This window comes from Malaya genurostris, chromosome 2, assembly GCF_030247185.1.
Source record: "Malaya genurostris strain Urasoe2022 chromosome 2, Malgen_1.1, whole genome shotgun sequence".
In the NCBI taxonomy this organism is placed as follows: domain Eukaryota; kingdom Metazoa; phylum Arthropoda; class Insecta; order Diptera; family Culicidae; genus Malaya; species Malaya genurostris.
Window position 1 is genome coordinate 118,481,670 of NC_080571.1, and position 26,691 is coordinate 118,508,360.

The 26,691-nt window shown below is 36.4% G+C and overlaps 7 protein-coding genes across 10 annotated transcripts; 4 read left to right on the forward strand and 3 right to left on the reverse strand.

Annotated features, from left to right (window-relative positions):
• The first annotated feature begins 2,874 nt into the window (after nucleotides 1-2,874).
• Nucleotides 2,875-3,771, forward strand: LOC131429804 (single-pass membrane and coiled-coil domain-containing protein 4 homolog). 4 transcript variants are annotated; one of them, XM_058594178.1, is made up of 2 exons: nucleotides 2,875-2,940; nucleotides 3,246-3,771. In XM_058594178.1, exon 2 carries the CDS (start codon nucleotides 3,311-3,313, stop codon nucleotides 3,491-3,493), a length of 183 nt encoding a protein of 60 aa, XP_058450161.1. In that variant the 5' UTR covers nucleotides 2,875-2,940; nucleotides 3,246-3,310; the 3' UTR covers nucleotides 3,494-3,771. The 4 variants fall into 4 exon arrangements, with proteins under 4 accessions (XP_058450161.1, XP_058450160.1, XP_058450159.1 ...); XM_058594177.1 differs by lacking the exon at nucleotides 2,875-2,940 and adding an exon at nucleotides 2,947-3,078; XM_058594176.1 differs by lacking the exon at nucleotides 2,875-2,940 and adding an exon at nucleotides 2,948-3,148 and having other exon boundaries at nucleotides 3,227-3,771.
• A 310-nt stretch (nucleotides 3,772-4,081) lies between these two features.
• Nucleotides 4,082-5,369, reverse strand: LOC131429801 (programmed cell death protein 6). The gene is made up of 2 exons (XM_058594173.1): nucleotides 5,242-5,369; nucleotides 4,082-5,182 (listed from the first exon to the last, which is right to left on the reverse strand). The coding sequence occupies exon 2, from the start codon at nucleotides 5,157-5,159 to the stop codon at nucleotides 4,635-4,637; it is 525 nt and encodes a 174-aa protein (XP_058450156.1). The 5' UTR covers nucleotides 5,160-5,182; nucleotides 5,242-5,369; the 3' UTR covers nucleotides 4,082-4,634.
• Nucleotides 5,370-5,405: 36 nt separating this feature from the next.
• LOC131429800 (S-adenosylmethionine mitochondrial carrier protein homolog) lies at nucleotides 5,406-6,819 on the forward strand. The gene is made up of 4 exons (XM_058594172.1): nucleotides 5,406-5,451; nucleotides 5,547-5,650; nucleotides 5,715-6,394; nucleotides 6,445-6,819. The coding sequence occupies exons 2-4, from the start codon at nucleotides 5,591-5,593 to the stop codon at nucleotides 6,548-6,550; spliced, it is 846 nt and encodes a 281-aa protein (XP_058450155.1). The 5' UTR covers nucleotides 5,406-5,451; nucleotides 5,547-5,590; the 3' UTR covers nucleotides 6,551-6,819.
• On the reverse strand, nucleotides 6,566-7,535 carry LOC131429802 (uncharacterized). Its single transcript, XM_058594174.1, has 2 exons — nucleotides 7,066-7,535; nucleotides 6,566-7,004 (listed from the first exon to the last, which is right to left on the reverse strand). Exons 1-2 carry the CDS (start codon nucleotides 7,246-7,248, stop codon nucleotides 6,798-6,800), a joined length of 390 nt encoding a protein of 129 aa, XP_058450157.1. The 5' UTR covers nucleotides 7,249-7,535; the 3' UTR covers nucleotides 6,566-6,797.
• A 997-nt stretch (nucleotides 7,536-8,532) lies between these two features.
• On the forward strand, nucleotides 8,533-10,756 carry LOC131427865 (DALR anticodon-binding domain-containing protein 3). The gene is made up of 5 exons (XM_058591418.1): nucleotides 8,533-9,175; nucleotides 9,231-9,412; nucleotides 9,469-9,602; nucleotides 9,657-9,824; nucleotides 9,888-10,756. Exons 1-5 carry the CDS (start codon nucleotides 8,601-8,603, stop codon nucleotides 10,005-10,007), a joined length of 1,179 nt encoding a protein of 392 aa, XP_058447401.1. The 5' UTR covers nucleotides 8,533-8,600; the 3' UTR covers nucleotides 10,008-10,756.
• Nucleotides 10,757-15,331: 4,575 nt separating this feature from the next.
• LOC131427864 (protein CLEC16A homolog) lies at nucleotides 15,332-23,644 on the reverse strand. The gene is made up of 10 exons (XM_058591417.1): nucleotides 23,271-23,644; nucleotides 23,069-23,208; nucleotides 22,633-23,011; nucleotides 21,997-22,571; nucleotides 21,718-21,927; nucleotides 21,298-21,417; nucleotides 16,999-17,191; nucleotides 16,669-16,934; nucleotides 16,016-16,607; nucleotides 15,332-15,955 (listed from the first exon to the last, which is right to left on the reverse strand). The coding sequence occupies exons 1-10, from the start codon at nucleotides 23,471-23,473 to the stop codon at nucleotides 15,472-15,474; spliced, it is 3,162 nt and encodes a 1,053-aa protein (XP_058447400.1). The 5' UTR covers nucleotides 23,474-23,644; the 3' UTR covers nucleotides 15,332-15,471.
• Nucleotides 23,645-23,760: 116 nt separating this feature from the next.
• LOC131427866 (splicing factor 3B subunit 6) lies at nucleotides 23,761-24,887 on the forward strand. The gene is made up of 3 exons (XM_058591419.1): nucleotides 23,761-23,935; nucleotides 23,995-24,113; nucleotides 24,551-24,887. The coding sequence occupies exons 1-3, from the start codon at nucleotides 23,906-23,908 to the stop codon at nucleotides 24,771-24,773; spliced, it is 372 nt and encodes a 123-aa protein (XP_058447402.1). The 5' UTR covers nucleotides 23,761-23,905; the 3' UTR covers nucleotides 24,774-24,887.
• Nucleotides 24,888-26,691: the final 1,804 nt, after the last annotated feature.

A 26,691-nucleotide genomic window follows, 5' to 3' on the forward strand; every position in this document is an offset into this window, starting at 1 on the left:
ATCAAGCAATGCTTCTAGTTGTTCATCTTTGAAGATTTTGGCATTAAAAATGCCTTACTCTTCACTATACGGGGCCGGGTGTCAATTAAAAGTTTCAAAAATAGCCGCGTAACCTTTTTGTGTCATAATTTTGAACGTTAATAACTCGGTCATTTGTTGATGGATTGTTATAATTTAACAACCAATCGATTCGGAAACTTTTAACTTAAACATGTATGACGACGTCGTTTCAGTATTTCAATAGCATACTATTGAAAAAATGGTTGGAATCGACCTATGTTTTCATCCACCAATCCCTGCTTTACAAAATGACGTCAACTTATTGTTCGGCATAGGAGGCTTTGCGTCATGCATAAAAAAAACACCACATCGTTCTGCGTAGTATGAAGAGAAATCTATAAATATAGGCTGCACAATATTTCTTTGCCTAGTTGATGTTTGACTGCGAATGAAACAAGTAGCTCGTCCAGTGAGCTGATGACTGGATTGTATATGCGTTCACTTGCTGGATTGTCGCTTTTGCATTATGTGTTGGTGAAACTTCCTGCTGTCTGCACAACACCGCTTCGTGTTCGCTTGAATATCTTATATATCATCTAGCTATTGAAGAACCGAACCAGCATGGTTATCGGTTCTTTTGAAACATCCCATGTATTTAGCAAATTGTTGGTCGATTTTGCCATTAAAAATGCCTTACACTTCGCTTCCCGAGGCTGGGTGTCAAATTAAAACATGCAAAACTTATCGCGTAACATTTTTCTGCCATAATTTTGAACGCTCATACCTCAGTTATTTGTTGATGGATTTATATAATTCAACAACCAATCGATTCGGAAACATTTAACTTAAACTTATGAGAAAACGTCATTTGAATATTTCAATTGCATTCCATTGAAAAATTTATTTGAATTGAGTATTTTTTTGGTTCTCTGGTAACTATCAGGCTAATTTAGTATTATCGGCAATAGATCTAATTCGGATCTAATTTACAGCGCTTGTTCCTTGATGATTTGTTAATGGAATTTCCTCATTTAAATGATTCCAAAGCTTCAATATTGTAAGCTTAAAAATGTTTTAATTTGTCAACGGATCGGTTTGCATACTTTAATCTCCATTCCCATACGAACAAAACGGTGGCGCGAAAATGGATTCAGTATAAAGTTGTGTTATTATGATAATCATAGAAACTTCTTCTTCATTATATGTGACTGAACAAGTTGTTGTCCCACCAGGTATTAAACGCTTCAAAAGATTCAAAATTAAATTCTGAAACTTATTTAAAAGCAGTCTCCTTGGTTTAGTAGTATAAATGAGTTCCACAGGCTCACATATACAGTACAATTAGATACAATATCATATAGTATCAAAGATAAACTAAAGGTAAGTTTACTTGCGATTTTACATGTATCGTTTGAATAGCAACCCTCGTAGAATTTGGTTAACCGCCAGTTTCAGTTCAATTATTATTTGCATCAAAACACGCATTGTAAGTATGACAATGTTCATTCATGTGTTAATAACATCAAGTTACAATATGAACAAAATTTCTGAATTTTGTTGCGTATCAATTTCGTATATTCCTAATATGCCAAAGCGAAAATCAATGTAAGTAACTAAATATTTTATGCGGACTGTTTCACATTTTTCTTCCTCGTATTGTTGCCATATTATTTACCGACACTTTCCGAAGATTATCGACGATTTTGAAGAAGGATTAATAAAATTACACTATTACTGAGCTTACTGGTACAACATTTTTCGTTAAAATAAATAAAATCTTCTCTTGGATCGATTAACTGTTAATAAAATTAATAAGTTTGTATGTTTCTCGAAGATTATTGTCATAAAATAAAACAGTTTCATTTGTTCAGGATTAAATCTTTAGGTTGTTTGTATCTAAAATTGAGCTTTCAAGTAACTTTGAATTCTAGTTAAAGGACGTTATTCAAAATCTTAACAATGTAAAAAATTGTGGAAAGGGATCAAAATTGAATATAATTAATTATCAAGAAAAAATCTAATTGTCAATTTTATCATTCGCCACCAATCTAAGCGCTTAAACTAGAGCAAGTTTGTAATTAGTCAATTGAAAAAGTTTTTAGTTTAGTGTATCATCATCTCTTTATTTTTGTATATATTATGAAGACCTTAGAAACGTTCCATTTTTAATGTTATTGTGCTCGGTCGTGTCTTGAATACAACCCTCTAATTTTTTTTTTTACAAACTTTCTGCTGTGGTTGTTCTCAAGAACGGCACATTTGCGTGAAAATGAAATTCAAAGTCTCTAGAGATGATACTTTTCGCAAGAACTGTTGAATCCATGAAATTTTTAATGAGTATGTTATTAACAATGTCCGACAAAAACGAGTAAATTCATTTGAATCTTTAATGAAATGTAGAATAAAAGTTTTTGCTCTGAGAAAAATGTCTGATGTACGATATTTGGCCGAAATTTGTTTGGCATAGATTCTTTTGGTATAACTTTTGATAGGCGTAAAATAAAAAGACATACTTGAAAAAGTCAGTAAACTCGTTAGTAAAAAGCTGCGTACCTCAAGTTCTATGTACAGTATGATGCCAGGAATCGGTTAAGCGAACAGAACAAATAAAATGCGATTTTAAGGATCTGTAAAATTTGACGAATGTCTGTCATGATGCCATGCTTAGTTTAGTGGAATATTACAAACTCAATCAAAAAAACTGTGACCGCCAGTTCAGTTTACATCGTGGTGGCAACCCGCATAGTTCTGGTACGTTCGTGTACTAAAACAAAGCTGTAACAGAAGTGGCAAACTCGGTTTGTTTATTTAAGTGAGTTTCGCCCTTCGTTAACTCTGGCAGAATATTATTTACTTCAAATTTGAAATTTGGCACACCAGCGTTACCGCAGTTAGGCATTGAAGAGATTGAAGACATTTGTTACGTTTGATACCTGTCAGGTGCGTGCAAGCAAGTGTGTGTTGAGTTGATACAATCGTTTCGACACGTCGCGTTTCATATATCATACGCGTAAAGAAAAAGCGCAACAGCTGTGATATTCAAAATATACATTTTTCTGAATCGTTTGTAAAAAAAAGGTTGACGATAATATTTGAACAGTACATTATAGCACAGTAGATTAGTTAATTGAAGCGGATTTCTTAAGTTGTAAGCTAATGCCAGCGTTCCAGCGTGGCACTTTTAGATTTTATACATTTGTATTCCAATGACAAAATCCAATTACAGTTATGTTTTACATCTGCAGATTGATTGTTCGATACGCTATCTTATCGTCGTTTGAATAGTAACAATACCATTTAATCATTCAAAATGCGAAAGCTGCGAGGCGGACAAACTCGCGAAACCCGCAAACAGAAGCAGGAGCGTCGAGAGGAGAATATGAAAATTCAACAGCAGTTGAAAACAATTGTGCTTCCCACTTGTGGAGTCATATTTCTGTGTATAGTGGTTTATGTATTTTTAAAAACACGCCCACGCTTTGAAGAATTGTGAGAAATACGCTAATTCCAGCACTGTTTTCAAATTTTCCTGCAATACTACATAAAATCTATTGAATGCTTTATGTTTTACTACGTTAGTAACTTCTTTATAGTTTTCTATATATTTTGACATTTTGTCATATTGTTCCCAGTTGTCAAATAAACAAAAAACAGCATTTAACTAAATAATATATAAGCGTAAATGTACGTTCTAGTGTACAAAATGATGCACCCTTGCGGTATATTATAGTGACAAAACAAATATATTTGAATTGTCGACAAGTGATCAAAGATTTTTTTTTGGAATTTTATGAAAACTACCCTTTCGGAGATCGGTTGGTTTACCCCTTTTATCAAATGTTTCTCTTATCAGAATGCGGAAAAGTTGCTTAGATTTTTAGGTCTCATCTTCGGGTTACGGAGTGCAAATAAAGCACTTTGTGCAGTTTCTAATCACACTAGTTGCAGCATTAGGAAAGATATAAAATTTATGCTCGACAGCATTTAACAGTCAGTTTATTATTTCCAATTCTCAACTGAATATCAGTTCTTAATCTTGAAGAAAAAGGCTTTCGGATGAGTTGAATTACATTACACAATATTTGTATACGGCAAAACGAAAACTGTATTCAAAATATGTAAATTGCGCAAAAACTAGTTTGGCAAATTTTTGTTGATTCTCTTGTTTTTATATGTTCTTGTAGACTTTTAAAAGTAAGATAACAGGTAGGTCTATAGTTTTGTATACTGTAACAATTTTATATCGCTTAGAAGTAAACGTTCCTTATCGATAGAAGTGAGGGTAATCAGGCGCACTGTTTATTTTGATTCTTCATTACATATTAGAACGAAAATTGTTGCATATGTATAATACCACAAGTAGTAGTTTCTAACGTTGTGACAATTCTGAATAACTGATACTTAACTGAACATTGTTCGGCTAATGATTTTTTCTTCGTGTAAAACCGAACAAAACATTATTTTTTTTAAGGAATTAGTTTAATAAGAATGGGTTTCACATATCGTTTGCCATGATCACTGATTGGTAAAATAATATAACAGAATGCTTAAAAGATTATTTTTAGCTCTGATTAAAAAATACTCATGTGAGAATTTCACAGAATCGACGAGACAAGTATTTCATAGAATTTCGATTAAATTTTTAGACTGAATACCATATTTAGAAACTGTTCATAATGGATTGTTATCACTCCGTCCTGATCCGTATCGTACTGTCTGAAAGCGGATGTTAGAGTGTAGAGTATGACGCAGCATTGGATAAAATCATCAAACAATATCGTGCCGTTTCCGTATCGATCAAACTTTCTTATTAGTATATCGTACAGCCCATCGGAGAGGCGATATCCGAATGCAGTCAATGCTGACTTCAGCTCATTTTTGTCGATGTTCCCCGAGTTATCCGTGTCGAATGAACGGAAACAGTTTTGCCAGTCTGTAACGTACTTCCAAAGTGCACCAAAATCCTGAAAATTTACGCACCCTCGATTTGACCGATCAAACATCCCAATCATTAATCGGACGGTTTCCGGATTAAATGGGTTCCATGTCCCATTGGATAAGGCTTGTTGCAATTCGTCTGCTGAAATGAACCCGCTTCGGTCTCGGTCGACTTTCTGGAATATGTTCCATAGGAACTGTTGATCTGGCATACCAGTCATTGTTGTGGCGTGATTTCGACTAACTATGTTTCAAAAACGATTGAATTATTGGAGTACGGTAGTAGTGACATTGAATACTTACGAAAATAAGTTTGATTAGCTAACGTTCTACGTAAAACAAACAAAAATTACTTGAACTCGTTCCTTCGCTAACTTTCGCTTATGACGTATGTGACTCATCTGATGCAAAATCTGACGTTCAAGAAGCATGTTGTTTTGAAATACATTAAGCGTTACATACGTTACAATCGATGTGAGCAGGGATGGTTTTCGTTCGCAGAATATCGAATTGGTAAGTTATGTTTAGGCATGGTTTACATGAATTACTTCATTTGAAAGTAGTGATCTTTTTGTTATGATATTATCCATGGCACTGGTACATGCTAGTGTTTCAGGTTTGAAATTTGATTACAGCTGAACTTATAGCAAACATGACACTTGAAGCAAAAACTCTTTCTTCAACGGATTTTGTGTACTGGTCCTCTTTGATTGTAAGTTACTATTGTAGATTCCAAGTTCAATAAAAAAGCTGATCAAACGATTACTTGATTTTAGTCTGGTGGAGTTGCGGGGTTAGTGGTAGACATTGTGCTATTTCCAATCGACACAATCAAAACACGTCTTCAAAGCGAACGCGGTTTTATCCGCTCCGGTGGATTTCGTGGTATATATAAAGGGTTGGCACCTGCAGCGGCTGGTAGTGCACCGACAGCTGCACTGTTTTTTTGCACTTACGATGGTCTAAAATCTCACCTTGGCCAGTTTGCTACAAAAACCCAGCAACCGTACGTACACATGATTTCTGCTGCCAGTGCCGAGATCGTTGCTTGTCTTGTTCGTGTTCCGGTGGAGATTGCGAAACAACGTAGACAAGCGCTGTCGTTAAAGTATAACACATCTTCATTGGAAATTTGGTTACATGCGTTGAAAAGTGAGGGTATTCGTCGTGGATTGTATCGCGGGTTCGGCACAACAATTATGCGTGAGGTTCCATTCTCCTTCATTCAGTTCCCTCTTTGGGAATACTTCAAACAAAATTGGACAATGGTGACTGGGACCACATTGACACCTGTGTCAGTTGCTATATGTGGGGCAGTCGCTGGTGGAATAGCAGCCGGATTAACCACTCCACTAGATGTGGCAAAAACTAGAATCATGCTAGCCGATGAGATTGCAACAAAGACAAGTGTCTACCGAATTCTGCGCGGAATTTATCAAGATCGAGGAATTAAAGGGTAAGCTTTATGATGAGATGAAAACAAAATTTAAAGAAAAACTTTTTTAGAATTTTTGCTGGTTTTGTGCCTCGCGTGTTATGGATTACACTTGGTGGTGCCATATTTTTTGGTTTCTATGATCTGACCACACGATTATTGAATTCGGACGAATAAAAATAGTAAAAACGATGGAATAATTAGGACTTACTTTTTACTGAAGCCAAAGTGTTTTAAATATAACAAGAATAGTGATCAAAATATTGATCGGAAAATATTAATAAATCTATAACAAATAAGTATTACTTTTTGGTGTATGCTTGACTGGAATGCGAATACATAGATTTTTTTTAATGCTAGCGCTAAATGCACAAACTTAACAAGGGTATGGCAAAACGGAAGAATAAATTATTCCTACAAGCTTTTAGGTGTACAACTCAGTGTTACTTGAGTACATTTTACAATTGTTAACTCCCTTGAAATAAGGCTCATCCAGTAGCAGTTTACCCTTCAGTAAATGTTCTGTTTCTAGATCCTCATTGTCCTCCAGATCAGATGAATCAAATGAATAGCTGGGTACGTAGGAACGCTTTGAGAATATTTTATCCTTTTTCCGTGCCATCAGATAAACCTATTGAGTGCATATTTGGGTGATTTATGTTTTTAAGTTAAATTTTGAATCGAATGCTTACCATTATCGAAAGAAGCATCACAGTAATTAGCACGGCCAATGGAATGAATATAAAACGCAGGCTTTCTGAATTTCCAGAATGTGATTTATCATAATCTGGAATGGCCATTCCCAGTTCCGTATCTGTACTAGTTTTGAGCACAGTGCCGATCGATAACACAGTTTCATTTAATGTGGAATTCATATTGGGACTGTTTACACTTTGCTGTATAATTTATATTTTTATCGCATAGATAAGCACGGAGTTTTTCCTATGAGAATGAAATCGATGAAATCATTTTAATTTTTCATACCAAGTATATATCCAATTTGCACATCCTTTTCTAATACTTCTTTACTGTTAATTAAATTTGTAGACATAAAACAATAACAGCAATCATACGAAGAACCAATAAGTTTTACTATCCAGCTCTTATCTTGAGTGCCCTGATCTCTTCGTTATGTTCTGCGCCAGTGTGTAATTGCAAAAAAAAAACAAGCAAAACGTCGTAGCGACGGCACACGTTCACAGAAACGAATAGATATTTACCGGCTAACACAGTAACGCACACGGTATATACCTGAGAAGGTCTATCCGCACTAGGCCGACATGACTCTAACTTTCTCTGCTTCGAATATCATTCAGGCAAAAAATATGAAATTTCATTATGATATCGTATAGTTTTAGCCACAAGAATATCGTATGGAAATCATAAGACTGCCTTATGAAGTCACGAAAATTGGAATTCCAATAAAAAGCCTTATGAAATTCATTCGAAATTTTTTGGAACATTGTGTGAAATTTCTATGACAAACATAGCTTCTCTCATATACTGTGGAATTCATAAATTGTTCGTATGAAAACTATAATACAGATTGCAGAGTCGTGAACATTATAATAGCGGTATATTGTTTATATTAATCTTTTGAAATGATGATTTTGATGCATCATTAGACTTTCAATGCTCATTTTGAGTGATGGATGAGCTGCACATGCACACAGTTGCATTTGCAACTAATCCATTAGGCTCTCTGACAGCTCACTTACAACCACAAATGCAAATGAGATTGGTTTGTTTTCATCAGGAAACGCATGCATTAAACGCGATTCAGACGATCAATCAACTTCCGTCGACGACCAGATTATTTTTATTAATTTTTTCAGCCGAATATTGCTCACGTATCCGACGTTAAAATTTTCCGTGAACTTGACGTAGTGTCCTTTCATATGAATTGCTTACAATTATTGTTGTTGTTCCGTGATCGTTGCATGCAGGCGATAGTCGCTTGATGCTGCGTGTGAATCGCTTTTACATATTGTTTTGTTTTCATCAGGAAACGTGCTGACCACCCATTTTTCAGTAGGGCCGCCGTTCATTTTTCACCGGGCATAGAAACCTCAATAGCTGAAAAAAGACGCCATCGGGTCGCTCGAGTCGGTCTAGTGCGGATAGGCCTTTAATCGAAATTGAGTGATGCACCGTCGGTATCAAAATAATTATTGTTATGTAGTTATGTTGAAATATGGTAAATGCTATACGATAGTATTCATTTGCAATGGAAGTTTTGCGAAACCTTCAACAACAGTTGGCAAAATTTTTACAGCATAACTTGAACTTAAATAGGTTTGTATTGAGGTATCAAAACAAGCAGCTAGCAGAAAGTGGCGATATCTTAATTAAACAGAATGAGTTCCAAAATTTCAACGAAGAAGAACTAGCTACATTGGTCTCCGTTAGTAAAGAATGGGAAATCTCCGTAAAGACAGCACAGCTGACAAGTACTGCAAGTATCAGTTTATTTCTGAGTAGAGATAGAGTATATCGGGCATTCATCCAAAAATGCACGGAAAGTGGTTTTGCAGGGACAGCTCGTGATAAACAGATACTTTTAATTTGTGATATCGATGAAAATCAGAATAATCTGTCGATGGTAGATTTTAGAATATTGTCTGTTAAAAATGTGGCAAGTAATTTGTTACGGTTTGATGGTTACAAAGTATCCAAAGAGTTTAATGATGGTGTGCAAACCATGAGCATAACCAGAAATCGCTCTAAACAATCTACAGATAGTTATGAAATCCTGTGTGGCTCAGTGGCTACATGCGGAATTACTGCTGATGAATATATCAGGTACTGCTATTGATTATCTACGAATATCTTTTGAACATTTTTGTAATCCCATCAGGAAACGTGCCAACGACATGCAGTTAATCGCTCAGCACAAGTATGGGATTCGCGTTAAAGACCATCGTCGTTTTCAAAATACGATTATTAGTCTCGGTCGATCTGCAGCCATCGTAGATATGCTGGAAGCAAAAGCATCCAGTCCAATTGATATAAGAAAGAACAATAATCAATCTAGTAAAGGTAAATTCACTTGTCGTCAAGCATCGTCGACATTCTTAGACAATTTGCCGTTTCAGGAGCCCAGTTTGTCTTGTACAACTACGCTCGTTTATCAGTACTGTTTAAAACTTTTGAGGAAAAACAAAAAACGAACTATTATCCACAGTTACCATTAATAATAGATATCGATTTTAAGCTACTTAAGGAAGAGGTTTGTTGACAATTTCGATTCTGGTTTTTTAATTGATTTAAATTTACGTTACAGGACGAGTGGCAATTGTTTTGGGTTTATGTAGCTGGTTTTCCCACTATGATCAATCAAGCCTTAGGAGACGGTCAATTAAGTAGATTGGCTCCTCATGTAGTGCTTAGTTTCACCTCGAGTCTGGTGATATGCCTCAGCAAATATTATCGACGCATACGAATACTAACGGTAAATTATGTTATTTACAGGTTTTTTTTTACTCATTCACTAATACCAAAATGTATTCAACAGGAAAATCGTCAACACCTTCTACCAACTATGTTTGCACGAATTTATCTATTACAAACGGTGTACAATGTATTATCCACTTTGCTACAATTACTGAACTTAGAGCCTGTAACAGAGATGTAAAATGATTTTCTACGACTTTCTCTCAAAAATCATTCCCCAGAAAATAAAACATTGAACTCCAGAAAATTATCAGCGAAGTAATTGATATTGCTGCTGGAGAAACTTGTAGCAGAATGTATCAATTCCTAGAAAGTCATGGACCACAATAAGCAAATACCCAGGAACCCAGAAAAAAGTAGTAATGTACATCATTTGGACAAGGATCTGAGTCACGGCCAATGACTCAACACTATGATATTCCTTCTTATAATCAAAAACCTCAACTTGACGCATTTTTAAATCGTGTATTGAAAAACTTGCACGCCTTTCATTTTAAAGGATATGTAACTTGTTTAATGTTTGATTTTGACATTTTGCCCTTCTAATGTGAAAATCGTTAACCAGGCGAATGTGTCCTTATAGTTTCTATATATTACATTTTGGTGGGGAAAGGGTTCCAATCAGCTTTTTACAGCCCTGTCCAAAACGTATTGCCCTCCCCGTTAATTTGTATCAGGCCGAATTAGCGCATGCGCGCCATATAAACGCCTCTTTCAATATGAGGAAATTATATTATTACCCAATAGTTTCTATTATTTATTCATGTTGGTTTTCTTACCTTTGGTCATAGTTTATATTCTGTTTTACCTTAATTCCAGTGTTCTATTCAATTGTGTTTCGTAAGTGTCTTTTGTTTTCCTTCTATTTTATTTCCATTCCGTACTTTTGCTGATGTTATTTTATTCCCTGAAATGTAAAAGTTAGTTGTATGCAGTGGTGTTTTTATTCTTACCGATGTTCCATTTTGTATCTAAGATTTCCTAAGAGTGTTAATTAAATTATTTTCCAATTTTTCAGCTCCACATCTATTACATTTGTTCCTGCTTTTCTTGAGTATCTTATTCTTTATTCCGGATTTCTTGTTCATGCTCAGTCATCCATTTCCGAAAAAAAAGAGAGACAAAAAAGGATTAGTGTTTTTTTATGACATCTTTGTACGGCCGGTCATGATGGTTTGACGGAAAAAAACTGAGAACATGCATTTTTATTTAAATTATATTGACACTTGGGTTCCATAAGTATTGCTACAGCATGTTCACATTTAGTTGTCTTCGGTTGATCCTTGACAGTGTTACCATCCGCTCAGGCACTTTTGAGCATCTGGTGTACACTGACCCACAATCGAAATGCATCACTACCAATTTGGTACAACGCACTCAAAGGCACGGTAAAATGTATATTGTATGTACACACAAAAACACATACATACACACACAGTCACACACATACACACATACATACATACCCACATGTATTCCACACGCAAGCATTACAACATTAAGTTACTATTTCTACTCTGGTAGATCCTAACTAAAATTAGTGTGCCAATAGTCATCTCATTAGTAGAGTCACCATGTTATTTTAGCGATCACTCGACTTTTAATAAATGAATTGTGATAAATACGAAGTCTTTGCCTCGTCTCTAAGAAGCAATAACGCATAGCAGTAGTTCGGAAGTGGTTCAATACTGCTGTTTTAGCGAAGCAAAATGCTCCAAAATTCATGTTACTTCTGAAATTAATCTATCAAACAGAGATAACAGATCTCACTATAACTAATGGTTCTCATATATGAAATGACTAATGGATTTGAGATGAATGGAGGTACCGTTACCCAATTTCTATCTCTTCTAATGGTCGATCGTTAATCCTGAGCTGAAACGGTGGCCTTTGTTACCATTCATGCATGCACTTACTCTTACATTTCAGTCACACATCATCTCACCCATCAGGTCCCAAACGATACATCCTCACAATACAAACTGGATGAACATCGTTTGACAGCTATCAGTGGTTTGTCCATTGGTTAAGTCATTTCGTTCTATTCTACAATATTCTATCTCATTTCACAGTAATCCTTTGTACACAAACCACCAATAAACGTCAAATATGGACTCGATTCACCGTTCACCTGTTGTCATCGTGTGAAACCCAATTGGGATACGTTCACTCCACTTAACTTCCACTTCACACTGGTAATAGGGACCGGTAGTATGAAAATAAAACATAAAAAGTGTTCAGTTAAGCCCTACCGGCCTCTTCAACCCCGGATGTTGGAGCGTAATGCAATCAACATCTTATTCACTCACAATCGAAATGTATCACCATATACGGTTTGATACTACGCATACATACATACATGTATAAATATATACAGGAACCAATGCATACTGACATACACACATCCATACATACATACACACACATGTGTACATACATATACATATATTAGTGGCCTTTATTACCGTTCTTGCATTCCATTTCACTTATACTTCACTCACATATCACTTCATCCATCAGATCCCACACGAGCACAACACAACCTCACAGAATAAACGTCAAAGATGAACTTAATTCACCATTCAACTATTCCGTTATCGTATGAAACCTGATTGGGGTACGTTCATTTCGCTTAATTTCCACTTCACACCGGTAATAAGGGCCGTTAGTATGAAAATGAAAAATAAAAAAGAGCTCAGTTAAGCCCTACCGGCCTCTCCAACTCCGGATGTTGGAGCGTATTGCAATCAACATCTTATTCAAATCGTTTCATGGCTCAATCAATAAACTCAATAATTAAACTAAAAGTTATAACACATATTTATATTAAATTGTATCAATAATTAATCGTATCTGATGATGTTTGCAATACCGTCAAGCCCATCAACCACGGGAGGAAAAATCGTTAACTAGGCGAATGAAAAATAATAATATGTACACGTTACTCGGCTTTAATTTTCCTATAAACAATAAACAATACAATTTCGTAGCTGGTAATGCGATCTACGAAATAGTATACAATATGCTTGAATTCACTGCTTAAACCCAAAATAATTATTATATTTCGTAACATTTGCAAGGTCCTATTCTACTATCACCTCTATTCTGTACTTCGATCGAATCGGAATATTTCGATCGAATGTAAAAATTAGCATTCTATAATTCTTATGCGTTTGTATGAAAAATTCGAACTCGATCAAGATACAGAATGCAAAATGGGAACAATCCGATTCGAACGAAATAAATAATCGGGGAGTATAATTTCTTTTCACATGTTGGTAACAAAATCGAAGCAAGAATAGTTACGCGTAAAACTGTTGCTCGTGTATCGCGAAAATCCGAACTACTCGCATTTTTTCTGATTCGAATGGAACAAACTGATTAGAATGGTATATGACACTCGCCCTCGGGATCTGCGTTCAAAAGTTGAGTTTCACAGTGATTGCGAAATCTTCATACTGAGAAAGACAAAACGTTTGTCACGTTTGTAACAACATCGCAATTGATCTGCTCTGTTTTGGTCGGATTTGGCATTTTTCCATTACGAAAAAATGTCAAAAATTAGAATGCTACGAACAACGTTTAAGTGGCATAAAAAATTATTAATCCTTTCAACATGCCAGAGCTTCACCCAATAGAAAAAATATTGGGCCACCTAGGAGTGTGGTGATGCCTTTCTCTTGTCATTGACACAATCCTATTAATTTTTTTTCCTTTTCATATTAAGATAATTTCTGACACGAATTTGGGCTTTTTTTTATACAAACTCATTCAAATTGATTCGGGTAGTTCACAAAAGCATGCTTCCACGCTTGCATATTCGGCAACATTTCCTTAAACCGACTGTATCAGCAATAAAATATTTGAACATGATCATTGTTCACATTGGTTTGTCGGTTACGCCACTTGCACGATTATATCTCCGAAACTTGAACTGTCAACCATATGACCTTCGAACGCGATCTAAAACCCAATATGAGTCTCAAATGAGCCTAAAATTTTGGAAATAAGTTCTTCCATATCCGGGGAATTAGAGCGGTAATGAGTTTTGTCGATTACATCACTTATACTTTTATATCTCCGAGCCAAAGCCATTTGATATTCAATCTCGAACGGTTTCCCGGATAAACTGACGCGATTGGTCAAAGTAACGATGGATAGAATGATGTGCTACGTCCGAGTATCTGGGCTCTCTCGAGGCAAGGTGGTGGAATATCTTGTTCAATATTGCTTTGGAAGGTGTGATTCAAAGAGCGAGGATCGACACGAATGACATAATCACAGCTGCTAGGAGACCCACCCATCATATGGACAGCTTAAATCGGACGTCTACAATTAGCTGGGCATGTCACAAAGATGTCGGATGACAGACCAGTGAAAATGGTTCTTGAATCTAATCCGACCGATACGAGAAAAAGAGGGGCGCAGCGAGCAAGGTGAATCGATCAAGTGGAGGGCGATTTACGAAGCATCCGTGCTTTGAGTTGCTGGCGACGAGTAGCCATGGACCGAGTTATGTGGAGACGTATGCTTGATACAGCAAAGAACACCCCAGGATTATAGCTGTTAGGTAAGGTAAGATCAATGATCTAATATTAATTTTCAAACGAACCTAAGCTTTTCAAAATTGTTTCAATTATTTCCGATAAAACTGAGCGTAAGGAGTTCACACCTTTCGGAACCTGAAGTAATAGTCATTTGATATTCAAACTCGATCAATGACCATTCGGAACCAAAAGTGATAGTCATTTGATATTCGAACTCGATCAATGACCCTAGAATAGCATTCAAACGAGTTCAAGCTTGCTGATGTGGGATATTGATTTTGCCATTTCCGATAAAATTGAGCGGTAAAAAAATGGGTTTTATCGTTTACGTCACTTATACCATTATATCTCCGGAACCATGAGTGATAGCCATTTGATCTTCGAACTTGATTAATATCCCAATAGTAGCATTTAAACGATTCTAAGCTTGTCATCTCCGAGAGAATTAAGAGGTAAAAAACTCTTTGAAAGTGTGCGTCTCACCTCTTAATTCTCACATACACATGTAGACATTTTCCGACCTCATCGAGCTGAGTCGAATGGCATAGAGCACTAGAGGTCTCTGGAGTTCAGGTCCGTCGTTTTTTCAATATAGAGAAAGATATAAAAGAACCTTTCTCTAAATTGAAGCTTGATCGAGTTCTTGTTTGGTCACTTTTTGATCGTAACACTCTTTTCTCTCTGTATACGGATTTGGTGTTACGTCAAGTATACACTTTTGCCAAACCAAAGGGCAGCACATCGCGGCTAGGTATGTCGGATTTCTCGAATTACTCGATTATACAATAATTGCGTAAATTTTTAGAAATTTTAAAAGTTTTTTAAATCGATTATCAAGATTTTGAGAACATCCCAACGTACTTTGATTTCCAGTGTTCAACTAGGACTGAATTTTACTACTTCGTTACATGATTTCAATGTTTTCTCTATACAATCTTTTACAGACTATCGTCAACAATTGCGTAAATCATTAATGTGATCTTGTTTATTCCACCTAATAAATTCATTCGTTTTTTAGATTCCTCTAAGAATTAAAAATTGAATAGTCCCAAAATAAAACATTTCTTAAACAACACTAAAGAACAAATACCATCACAGCTAGACGGTTTCGATAACGCCTTTTTTCTTCTGACGTTCTTCGCCAGCGATAAATGAAGTCTCCTCCGATGTAGGACTAAGCTCTACTGGTATTGTGATAGCTGCCGGATTGATACCGACAGACACAATCGTAGGAACTGTATGTTCTTTTACTACGAGACCAGTATTGCCCGCGAACTGGCTACTGCACGCAGCTGCTTGCATACTGGATGGTTCGAGACTTAAACGTGAAGGTGTATGGGAGCGAGAAGCTGCATTCGATGAACCACGTGAAACGGGGCTTGAGTTTTGTGAACGACGGAAATCCTCTAAAGGGATTTCCTCCGATCGTGGCCGGGGCACACGTGGGCTAGATTCTCGTGACCGAGGCGTACTCGATCGATTGTGGGAAGAATCACGTGGTTTTGCTGAGGTAACTGCAATTGGTTGACTGCTTTCTCGACGTGCTGGATTAGAGCTTTTGCGACGTGCTCCTGTTGCATCGCTGCAAAGAATAATGTTTTCTTCTAAAAATGGTAAATATGGTTAAACTAATTTGAATTACCCATCAATGGAACGACTTGAATTGATTTGTACCCGGCTCACGCTTCCGGAAGGCATGCTATCTCTTCTCAACGCCGCTGCCACACCAGGCACTCGATTTGCGGTGGAAAATAAGGGACGATGTTCTCTTAGTTGACGTCCCGTTCCTGATCGTAACATGGAGCCGGGCACCGAAGACCCACTGGTTCCTGCGAGCGACGGAAATTGCGTATCGTTCATTTGACCAGGCACCTCCAACAGTTGAGCAATTTGGAACATTTTCTTCTGGCGAGCTTTACTACGACCTTTTGTGAGTCTTTGTTTGGCCGCCATACAGCGAATATGATCGTCGAACATGAACTTAGCTGACAGTATCGGAGTACGATTGTTTGTTGCACCACCACGATGAATAGTTAAATGCAAACTTCGCGAGTCTTCCTTGTCACCGTTGACTTCAACATCCTGCAGGAATCCAACGAATTTGGCAACACCCCAACCCAGTCGTTTACTGTCTGGTTCTACCAGAATAAGCTGCAGAATGTCCATCACTAAAAATCTACGGTATTTTGTTCCATCGCGCATCAGTACTGTGCATGCAATAAGATCACTGTTATCTGAAATTAACAATTACTTACAATGTACCTCAAGTTTCTTCACTTGTACCAAACATCTTACTTAAATCCAGTGCATTTTCAACTTGTACGCAGTGACTAATGTTTGTCAGCGGTAGCAAGGTTTCCTTTTCCCCGGTAATACATTGGCACATCCTTCGCAGTAGAAAGAAAACACGAATAGCCCGACGTGCTTTTTCAACCTCTCCACAGGGTAACCGACGGGTGAAACTGATTCCAGTCAATGGTGTTCCCGTTGGGGGCAGCAAAATGTTCGAATCGTTGCATAAAAACTCTACATTTAAAGTAGATTTCACCATTTCGTTGTACCTAGAACAGCAGAACAAATATGAGTTGGCGTGCGATGTATTCGAGTAAATAGTTCATGTATTACTCATCCTCGAATAAATCCAAAAAGATGTCCTCGGATTTATAAAAGTTCCTTAGAACAGTCATACTTTGATTGCGCGCAGAGAAAACGGAGTGTTTATGTTGTTCGCTTATGTTAATGTTACTCGTGCCGATTCCAACAATTTGAGAAAATAACTTTAGTGTTAGTTCGATTGTAACTAATCGAATTCGACATGCTGGAAAGAGAATATCAAGAAATCCGGTTTCGTCAATCACAAGTTAAAGGGTGTATTAGATAAAAATGGCACACCGAGAATCCTCTGTAATTTTTCAACAGTATGAGAAAAATGTCTGAAAATTTGAATAAATCTTATAGATAGTGTATTCTTTACATCTGTTAAGTTTCTTAGTTATTGATGCAGTAGTTCCAGTCTAGGACAGCTATGTGTCAGCTTTAAGATCCAGTTTTAGACAAGCTCATGATTGGTTGAAGCAAGTATTAGATTTGGAAAACAATGTTACAGGGTGAAATAAAAGTGTTGCTAGGATCAACGGCAATGGTTTGTTTAATAGTGGGAGAAACAAAGTGTTTTTAGTTGATTACTGTTTAAAATAATCTGTGCATGTAATAAATATAAAGTGCAAAGCATTGTTTTTCAACCGAAACAGTTCGAAAAAAACAGCACTGAAGTTGTACCGATTTCAATAAGATTTCGTGCTCCGATTAAAATGATTTCAGTTCTGTGTACGAAGTGATGAAGAGGTTTCGTTCTTCAAAATCAAAGCGAAACCAGGCTTTGCAGTGTAGGTCTATTGAAACGGTTAAACAACAGTAATGATTGTAGAACAACAAACACATCCGAACAGCTCCATTTTTCCGAATCAACGCTAATGGAAACATGAATTTCCTGAAACGATACTACTGATATGAACATAAATAAATGATGGAAAAAATCATCATTTTTGCGAATTTTTTTCAGAACGATCGTCCAACAAAATAAATTCAAAAGTTTTGGATAATAAAATGCATCATTCGAACAACATTTTGTATTTTTTTATGGACAAATATTGAGAAATAATTCAATGAAAAGGTTTTCGAGGACGCTTCTTAAAAATCATGATTTGCGGTGTCCACTGTATCTCTGCGCAGACTAATCAGAAGTGAATAAATCAAAGTAGCATAGTTAGAGTAGAAGTTTTGCTAAACCCCAACGTTTCTGTTTTAAAGTTTTTTTTTGTGGTTGTTCAAAGTGAAAACTGCGATTTTTCATGAAAAAATCCTCCACTTTGTAGCTGTAAAACCTCCCCAAAGTAACAAACAACGAAAAGGAAAACGTTGGGGTCTGGTTTTTTATATGTGTGTGCAAAATTTGAATAAAATGGTGCAGTAGCTTTTGAATGACGATGGACACGGACTTTCAAAACATGCTTTCGAGAAAATCTCGTTTAAAGTTTTTTTTGTGTATAAATTCAATGGAAACAATTTATTATTCTAGGGTCTAACATTTTCAAAAAATCTAGGGTCTAACATTTTCAAAAAATCTCATATTTCTTTTATAATCTGTTATAATAAAACATTTCAAGAATGTTTTGTCAAGTGGGCCTGTGTGCCGAGATCTTCCTTCTAAGCAGTATGAGATAAGCAAAGATATTTGCTCATAACTTGCTGAATTTTGTTTCGATAGCTTGAAAATTTCACAGAATATTCTTGAAATGTTTTACTATAAGAAAATAAAAAAAATAAGTCCTTTGGTAGGGATGTCAACAACAGCTTGTTATTTGACACGAAGTTTCTAATTAAGAATTCTGCATTATTATGCTTAATAATCATAATATCCTTTACTTTTTTAGTGGCCTCAACTACTGTGTGAAAACTGTCTGTGTAGTCGTCGTCGTAATATTTTTTTATATTTAAAAGATATTTTTATTCAGGCCTATTTGCGTACAAGCTTTACGTGGCCGATTGAGCCGATTTTTTTATTTTTTTTTGAGTTGGATCTCGTTGTCACCCTTTTTCTAAAGGGATTTTCCCTCCTGCAAGGATTGAGGGGCACTTCGTTCGTGGTTCGTCTCGTCATCCATTACCGCATCGATGGTATGGTTGTCGATTCCCGTCTTCTTTTCGTTGCTAGCTTCATTGTTGTTGGCGGCTGTCACAGGTGTACTGGGGTTGCTTGGGGTTTGTGTGAAGGAAGCACCGTTGTCCGTTGGTGTAGTAGTCTCCTTGTCCAGTTTATCACATGGCTTACCATAGTGAACAGCTTTTTGGCAATATTGACATGTGGCCATCTGATTGTCATAGGTAACAAGTGATTTGCACGGAATTCTTGTATCTTGACTGAAAATCACACAAGGAGGTATAGGCCTTTTCAAGTGTATGCGTAACAAACGTACGCCTTAGAGAATACCGGGGAAAAAGTTCTTCCACTTTTCTTTTTCGATAGAGAATCTCTCCGTATTGGGACATAGTTTTGCAAATATATGAATCGGTGACCCTTGAGGGAAGATCATGCACACGCACTTCTATAGTACTATCTTCCATATATACTGAAATGTTGCACTTAATGTTCTCGTGCTCCACATAGTGCACATTGTTATTGTCTTTTGCGAATTGAATTTCATCCAACTCTTGTAATCCAACTGGATGCAAATCACATTATTTGTCTTATTGCATTGAAGTAAATGCACACGTTTAATGTCAAGATGCATTTGCTCCTTGCAAACCTTCAAGTTCTCGTATCGAAGGTCCTTTTTGAACAGTTCAGTATTGTGATTTTTAACTATCTAAGCGCACGCTGACGAACAAATGGATCCAAATATCATCACTTGTATAACATATACATCAGGTTGTCGTTTTCCATTGAAATCACGCCATGAGAAACATTGTTTCCTTTGATCTAGCTTAATTATACACACTTAACTGAACATTTTCGTAATATCTTCAGCTACAGCGACTGGGCCTTTTCTAAATCTAATTGTAACTCCAAATGATAAGGTGATTGCATCCGGTCCTGATAATAGTGCTGAGTTAAGTGAAACACCTTTCACCTTGGCTGCGGCATCAAATACTAAGCAGGGTTTCGATGGATTTTTATTTTTATTGATGACGATAAATTGAGGTAAATAGAACATATAAATTGAGGTAAATAGAAACATATCTACAGTTTAATAAAATAAATTCCAAAACGCTTATTTTTGGGTAATTAATTTTTGTAGCTTTATTTAAAGTATCCAACATATTCAATTTGAGAAAAATACTAACAAACAGAAGTGTCCAAAGATTTGGTGCTATTCTCAAGTACAACCATCATAATCAATATTCTTGTCAGACTTTCTCTTTGTATCATCCAGTGATTGTTAAATGTACTCGTATACTTTCCACAGTAACAGGACTTAAAAACAAATTGAACCTTAACCCTATTGAAATTAATAATTTTAAAAAGATGATCCGAAAACAATATATGCAATATCAAACTACATTGTTACCACCGAAACTGACAACACTTTTTCTACTACCCTGCAGTAATATTAATTTCAACAACTTGTACTTGCTTATGTCAATGTCAACCAACCCCGAGCTGCTCCGAAACTGGCTCTCGAAGTGGACTAACAATTGTCAGGTCCTGTCCTAGGTTCTAATAGCAATTAATTCAAACTTATTTTTCTTTCAAATCCGAACCCTACCCGTACCTGATAAAAATTTTCACCCGTGCTCGACCCGGACCCGAAACCCGACCAAATTTTTAATCCGAACACAACCCGTACCCGTTGAAAAAAAAATCGACAAGCGTTCCCGATCCGAATCCGTGATGTTATCATGATATTAAATAACAAATATTAAAAATCAATTATTTTACAAACTAGAGAGCTTCATCATTCAAAAACAATCAAAGGCTTTTCTCAAAAACCGATTACTTTGTAACCAAAAACCTCTAAATGTTAACAGGAGGTATTTTTTACGTATGACAGTGAACTCAGAAAAAAAACACATTCTCAAAATGTCACCATTTGTCCCGGTCTCCCCGACATGGAAGAGTTTCTTAAGAAACGTTTCATAAGGAACTACACAGTACTAACTCTGTTTTGGCTTGATATAACATCGTATCAATACGTTAAAAAACGTGTTGGAGCGGCACAGAAGGGAGATAAAATTGCTTCAAAAAATGTAAATCATACCTCATTTGTAGGTTTGTAACCCAGAAAATTTCAAGAAATTCGATAATCGTTTTAGTTTTGTTGAGTAAATATGTGTGAGCCATTTTTATCGGATGCACCCTTTACATGAGTTGATTGGCCCTAAATTAGTACTGTTCTGCTAAATTGTTTAACAAAGAGTACTTACATGGTTGATTCGAGAGCGTGATGATTTGGAGTAGTTTTTCCAGCAGTATTACATTATACTTAGAACAGCCGGTCGGTGAAGAGCGGCTCAGTACAATTTCAAGCCATTCGGAATTGACACCTAGAAATACGAAAAACATGGGACTTTTAATTATTTTGTGCTCAGCCTACGTTGAATATATATATTTGAACAGTAACACAATATACGTATGACAGAAAGAATTTCACCAACCATCTACCATCATTTGAATACCAGAAGTTTGAATTCCACGAAAATGTGCATAGTCAGGTTGTGAGCAGACAGTTATGCGTAACAGGGCGAGTAGCGTGAATGATAAGCGAAAATGAGATTATTGTTTAGCACCATCATATCTAAATTACATGAATATACGATTTCTGAGAACATGAAACATCGTATTACCTTTGTTGTTTGCTAAAGCGTACAACAAACACAGGGCCAGTAGTGCTAAATAATCGTTCTCGGCACAGTCTAGTGACGAAAGCACCATATCGAGAAATGGTCTGTTAAACTCTGGAGTTCGATATGCAATAAGCAATAGTTTTTCCTTTTCTTCGTCCGTAATGTTCACCTTTTCTATTTCGTCCGATAGTGTTGGTGGGCTTGGCGAATCTTTGGGAATGACGTAAAAAAAACGATTATACCAATGATTAATGTCCATCCTAAAAACAGGCCACCTACTTGATGTCTGAGGCTCATTGGTCGAGGTGCTACTGCTGCTATTGGCATCTTCCGCACTTGGGTCATAGTTATAGGAACTGGATGATGCAGCCGAGCTTTCCAGTGCTTCTTCTAAACTTTCCACAGGTTGTCCAAATCCAAGTGCAACAACCTCTCGATTTTCAATGTAGGCATTCAAGATTTGTGATGCTCCTTCTTTAAAAACGGTATGGTCCGCATTCAGGATGACCCAAGTGAGCGCGTTGATCAGGGGGCGATGCGTAATTACCAGGAAAACAAGGGATAACAAAAATAGTGCTACCACACTGGACACCCGAGGATTGTTCAGTTCCTTGATGTCAATATCCACTACTTTGTTAAGCACGGCAGCCAGATTTCGTGTTACAACTGCCATTGAAATAGGCGGGCTAGGCGTTAACGAAAATATGTATAATGGGACGAGCAGCTTGTGAAGCAAATGTTCTGTGAGAACAGCATTAAGATCAGGGATGTCCAAGCACAGTATATCGTTCAGGTAGTGCAAGTGATCAAGATGTTCTGCTACAAGATTAGCTAGACGATGCTGAGATTGATGACTGAAAGAACAATAGTAAGACTTAGTTGACCACCAGTACACGAAATTACGTATAAACTCACTCGGTGTCGTTACGAACACATGCGTCCAACTCCAGTATGTGCTTTCCGATGAACCAGACTAAATTACTAAAGTAAGGTGCGGCTGTCTTGTCACGAATGAACTGTAGCATATTTGGATTCTGCACCTTGTAAACATTCAAAGTAATAGTACGTACAGCAATGCGTACCATGGATTCTGGATGATTGAAAAATTTGATGGCTTCCGTATAGAGAGGGAAATCGTTCGTATGCTCGTTGTAGAAAAAGTGTATTGTATGGGTATTTAGCTTAAGGCTGAGTGTTTTCAAAAACAGAATGTAATATCCCATTACGTCTTCATCCGAAAAATCAAACTTGTGAACGATTATCGAATTTACTAAGTTGTTACTCAACAAGTAATCTAAAAATAATTAAACACAATTTATTTGCCTCAAAATTGTTGATAAATTTTACTCACATAGCGACGTCTCATTACGAATGTTTTCGAAAAGGATGTTTAACGTTTGTAACAATTGAACACAGACGAAACTCGATCCCCCGCTTTTCTGTCGCATAATGTGGAGGAAGTACGAGAGCATATTTTTTTCTAGAAAGAAACTAAACAGAGCAACAAGATTATTAGAAGGCCACCGTATTTTTTACCTTTTACGGATACTTACTCGAATACCGATGAATCATTCTGATCGCCCCATATGAGAATTTCTGCTATGCATCGAAGGGATTCTACGAGCAAACCGCGGTTGCTTTCGGACACCGTAGTATTGCGTTCTAGTACACTGTACAAGTATTTCAGATGATCCAGCGAGAGTCGATTCTTAGGACGATTCCATCCTCCGCCAAACCAACTTCTACTACGAAACATTTCGTTGGTTTGAGTGTAACTTTTTTTCTAGTTCATAGCAGGAAATTTTATTTTTGATTCAATGGACGTTCCAACGAATTTGAACTTAACTTTTTCATCACTAAATTATTTTCGTACGGGAGTGTGTATACCTAATTGCAAAATAAAATTTTCTCGCATGACACCTGTCACTTTACAAAAAGAAAACAGTGTTATCATCGGTGTTATGCCCTTTGAAATTTATCCAGATTATCATACTGCTGTCAACGACGGAGTACGTTCTCTAAGTTTTAGTAACGGATGTAACCTCACTGGGTAAATTAGCGATAGCATCGTTGACATTTCATTCGTTTCATTAGTCTATCTTGAATCAACTAAAAACAGCATCGTTAAAAACATTAAACAACATTGATTTGTGTGACATAGTTAATTGCAGCTAAATAATCTTTCGAAATGGCTTTGGCTATGCAAAAACGGAACAACGTACGCATCAATCCATAAACATAAACAATGCATATACAACATATATTTTATCATTTCAGGTGCGGCTACCTCCGGAGGTGAATCGGGTTTTATATGTTCGAAATCTTCCGTATAAGATCACTTCTGACGAGATGTACGATATTTTCGGTAAATACGGTGCTATTCGACAAATCAGAGTGTAAGTTCATTAATATCAAGTAAAAATACATATAACACTAGATTAGTACTATCACTACTCCTGATTGATAGTCTTGAAACGAAAAAGATAGTAGAAACAATAGTATTTTTTTAAAGATAAACATCAACAAAGCCAAACCAGTCGGAAGTGACGTTCTCTTGCAGATAATCACTTTCTTTACCTGGTCTACTAATAATTAGTTGCTATACCTTATGTTCGATCGAACGCCAAAGCGGTCAGACAACATAATCAGAACGATCGACGGTGAAATTATATCAGTATTTTTTTTACTTCTGCCTGATAAGAACTAATATTTTTAGTTAACTCTTTCAACATATTAAATATACCGAAATAATGTTAATTCTAGCGACAGACTCAATCTAGTGTTGTGTATATATTTTACAACTCTGATTATTATTTAAAATGTTTCGTTTTAGGGGTAATACTCCGGAAACGCGTGGTACTGCCTTTGTGGTGTATGAGGATATATTTGATGCCAAGAACGCCTGTGATCACCTCTCTGGATTCAATGTTTGTAATCGATATCTGGTGGTACTTTATTACCAGTCGACAAAAGCCTTCAAGAGATTGGACGTGGATAAGAAACAGGACGAGCTCGACCAGATGAAGGCGAAGTATAATATTAATTTCGACGAGTAAAAGTTAACATAGTTTTTATTTATAAGCATAGGCGATACGAATGATTAAACATTATTTCATAAGCTTACGATTGTATGTCAATAAACTTTGTAACAATCATCTCTAAAACCTAAACTGCTTTTGAATTGGAAATTACAGAGTTAGTAGTTCCTATGTTGATTTTCATCCAGGTCATATTAATAATCTGAATATTTAAATAAGTTTCCCGACGAGATTGTTTATTCACTAATTGTATATCAGCAAAGACAGCTGACTGGGTCAAAATTTGTGCTCTAATGGTTGAAACAGAAGGTAAGTAGTTTAATCTAAACTGATGGTTGCAATTATTCATTTATTCAACGATATTGCAAGAATATCAGAAAAACTTTTTATTATTCAATTATTCATTTATTGAATGGGGCTGGGGTCCACTAGGAGATTGATAGTACCTATTAGCTCTCTCCGCACAGTACCAGCATAGATGCCGTGTGGAATCCAGCAGAAAAAAATGAATCAAGAATAGATCCACTGGGTTCCTGCTTCCATGTCATAAAAGGCGACAGGAGTTTCTTTTTCCTTTCAGTTATTAGATATTTTTAATATCTAACTGATTGAAATAATTCACTTCTGATTATTCTACTAAATTATCTCTTCATTCAACTTATCAATTTCCATCTAGCTTCGGAGAAAAGTTTTCTTCTTCCATGTTATTGATTGTCTTTCAGGATTGTAAATTGAATGATGAAAATCAACTAATGCGTCTGTTGACTTTTGTTTGGTGATTTAAAATGATTTTATAACAACAGCTTAGAATATTCTAATGCAATGAATCAACTGTTTTGTCTAAATTCTATTCACTCGTTTATTTTGTAATTTCATTTATAAAAACAAGGGAAGTTTTTATTCTTTACGCGATAGTATTGCAAATTTTTCTTCAGTTTCCATGAATAAGAGCTGTGAATCAAGACTTCCCGGGACTTCAATATAGGATATTGTTGAAACGTTCACTCGGGAAGTGGTGCATCCGAGCATCTTGAAACCGGAACATACTGAGTCGTGCGCGAATACTACCAATGCTGAAATTTTTACTAACAAATATTCTTCTCCCGTGACACTTGTGGGATGCGCAGTAGTATATACGGCCTTTAGTAACAACAAGTGTTGGACTAACATCCCTTTCCATTCCTTAGACGATCTACGTTCGGGCCTGGCCGACGCCGGTACTGATCAATGAATTCTGAGATTACCAGAATATGTACATTGAAGGATGATTTATCAGTCCCAGGTCGGATCATCTAATAACTCCCTGTACTATTTCAGCTAATCCCGATCAATAACGGAGTAGCAACCAGGGGTGGTCGCTCAAGCTCAATTATTCATTTATTGAACGATGTTTCAAGAATATCAGAACAACAACTTTATATTCACGAGCATGTGTAAAGTGTGCTACGATCAAAATTGGTAAAACAAGATTGTTTATAAATCAATAAAAATTCAATAATAATTCAAATCATACATCTTTTTCAAGTTCATTTCATACAAAATAAAAAAAGAACGCTCCATAACAAGGTTTCATCTAACGCTACAAAACCACGCTAAAGGACTAGAGATGGGCAATTCGCTCCTGAGCTGTTCCAATGAATCGAATCATAAAAGTGAGCTGACAGCTCACAGCTCTTTTTAAAAGAACCACAGCTCACCAGCTCACTTATTTGCTACCCAGTTCGCCGCATTGTTGAAGAGGGGAATAAGATACGAGCTGAATGGATCTTCGGCTCTTGAAGAACGAGTTCTAAACGAGAAAAAAAATTGCACCAACTTTCGTTATTTCTAACATGCCTGCATCTATCCTTCTTTAACGGATTGAATGAGACATTATCAGTAAGAAATCTTACCTCTCATGGCGCAAGAAAAACGGGCCACAAATTAACCATCAGTT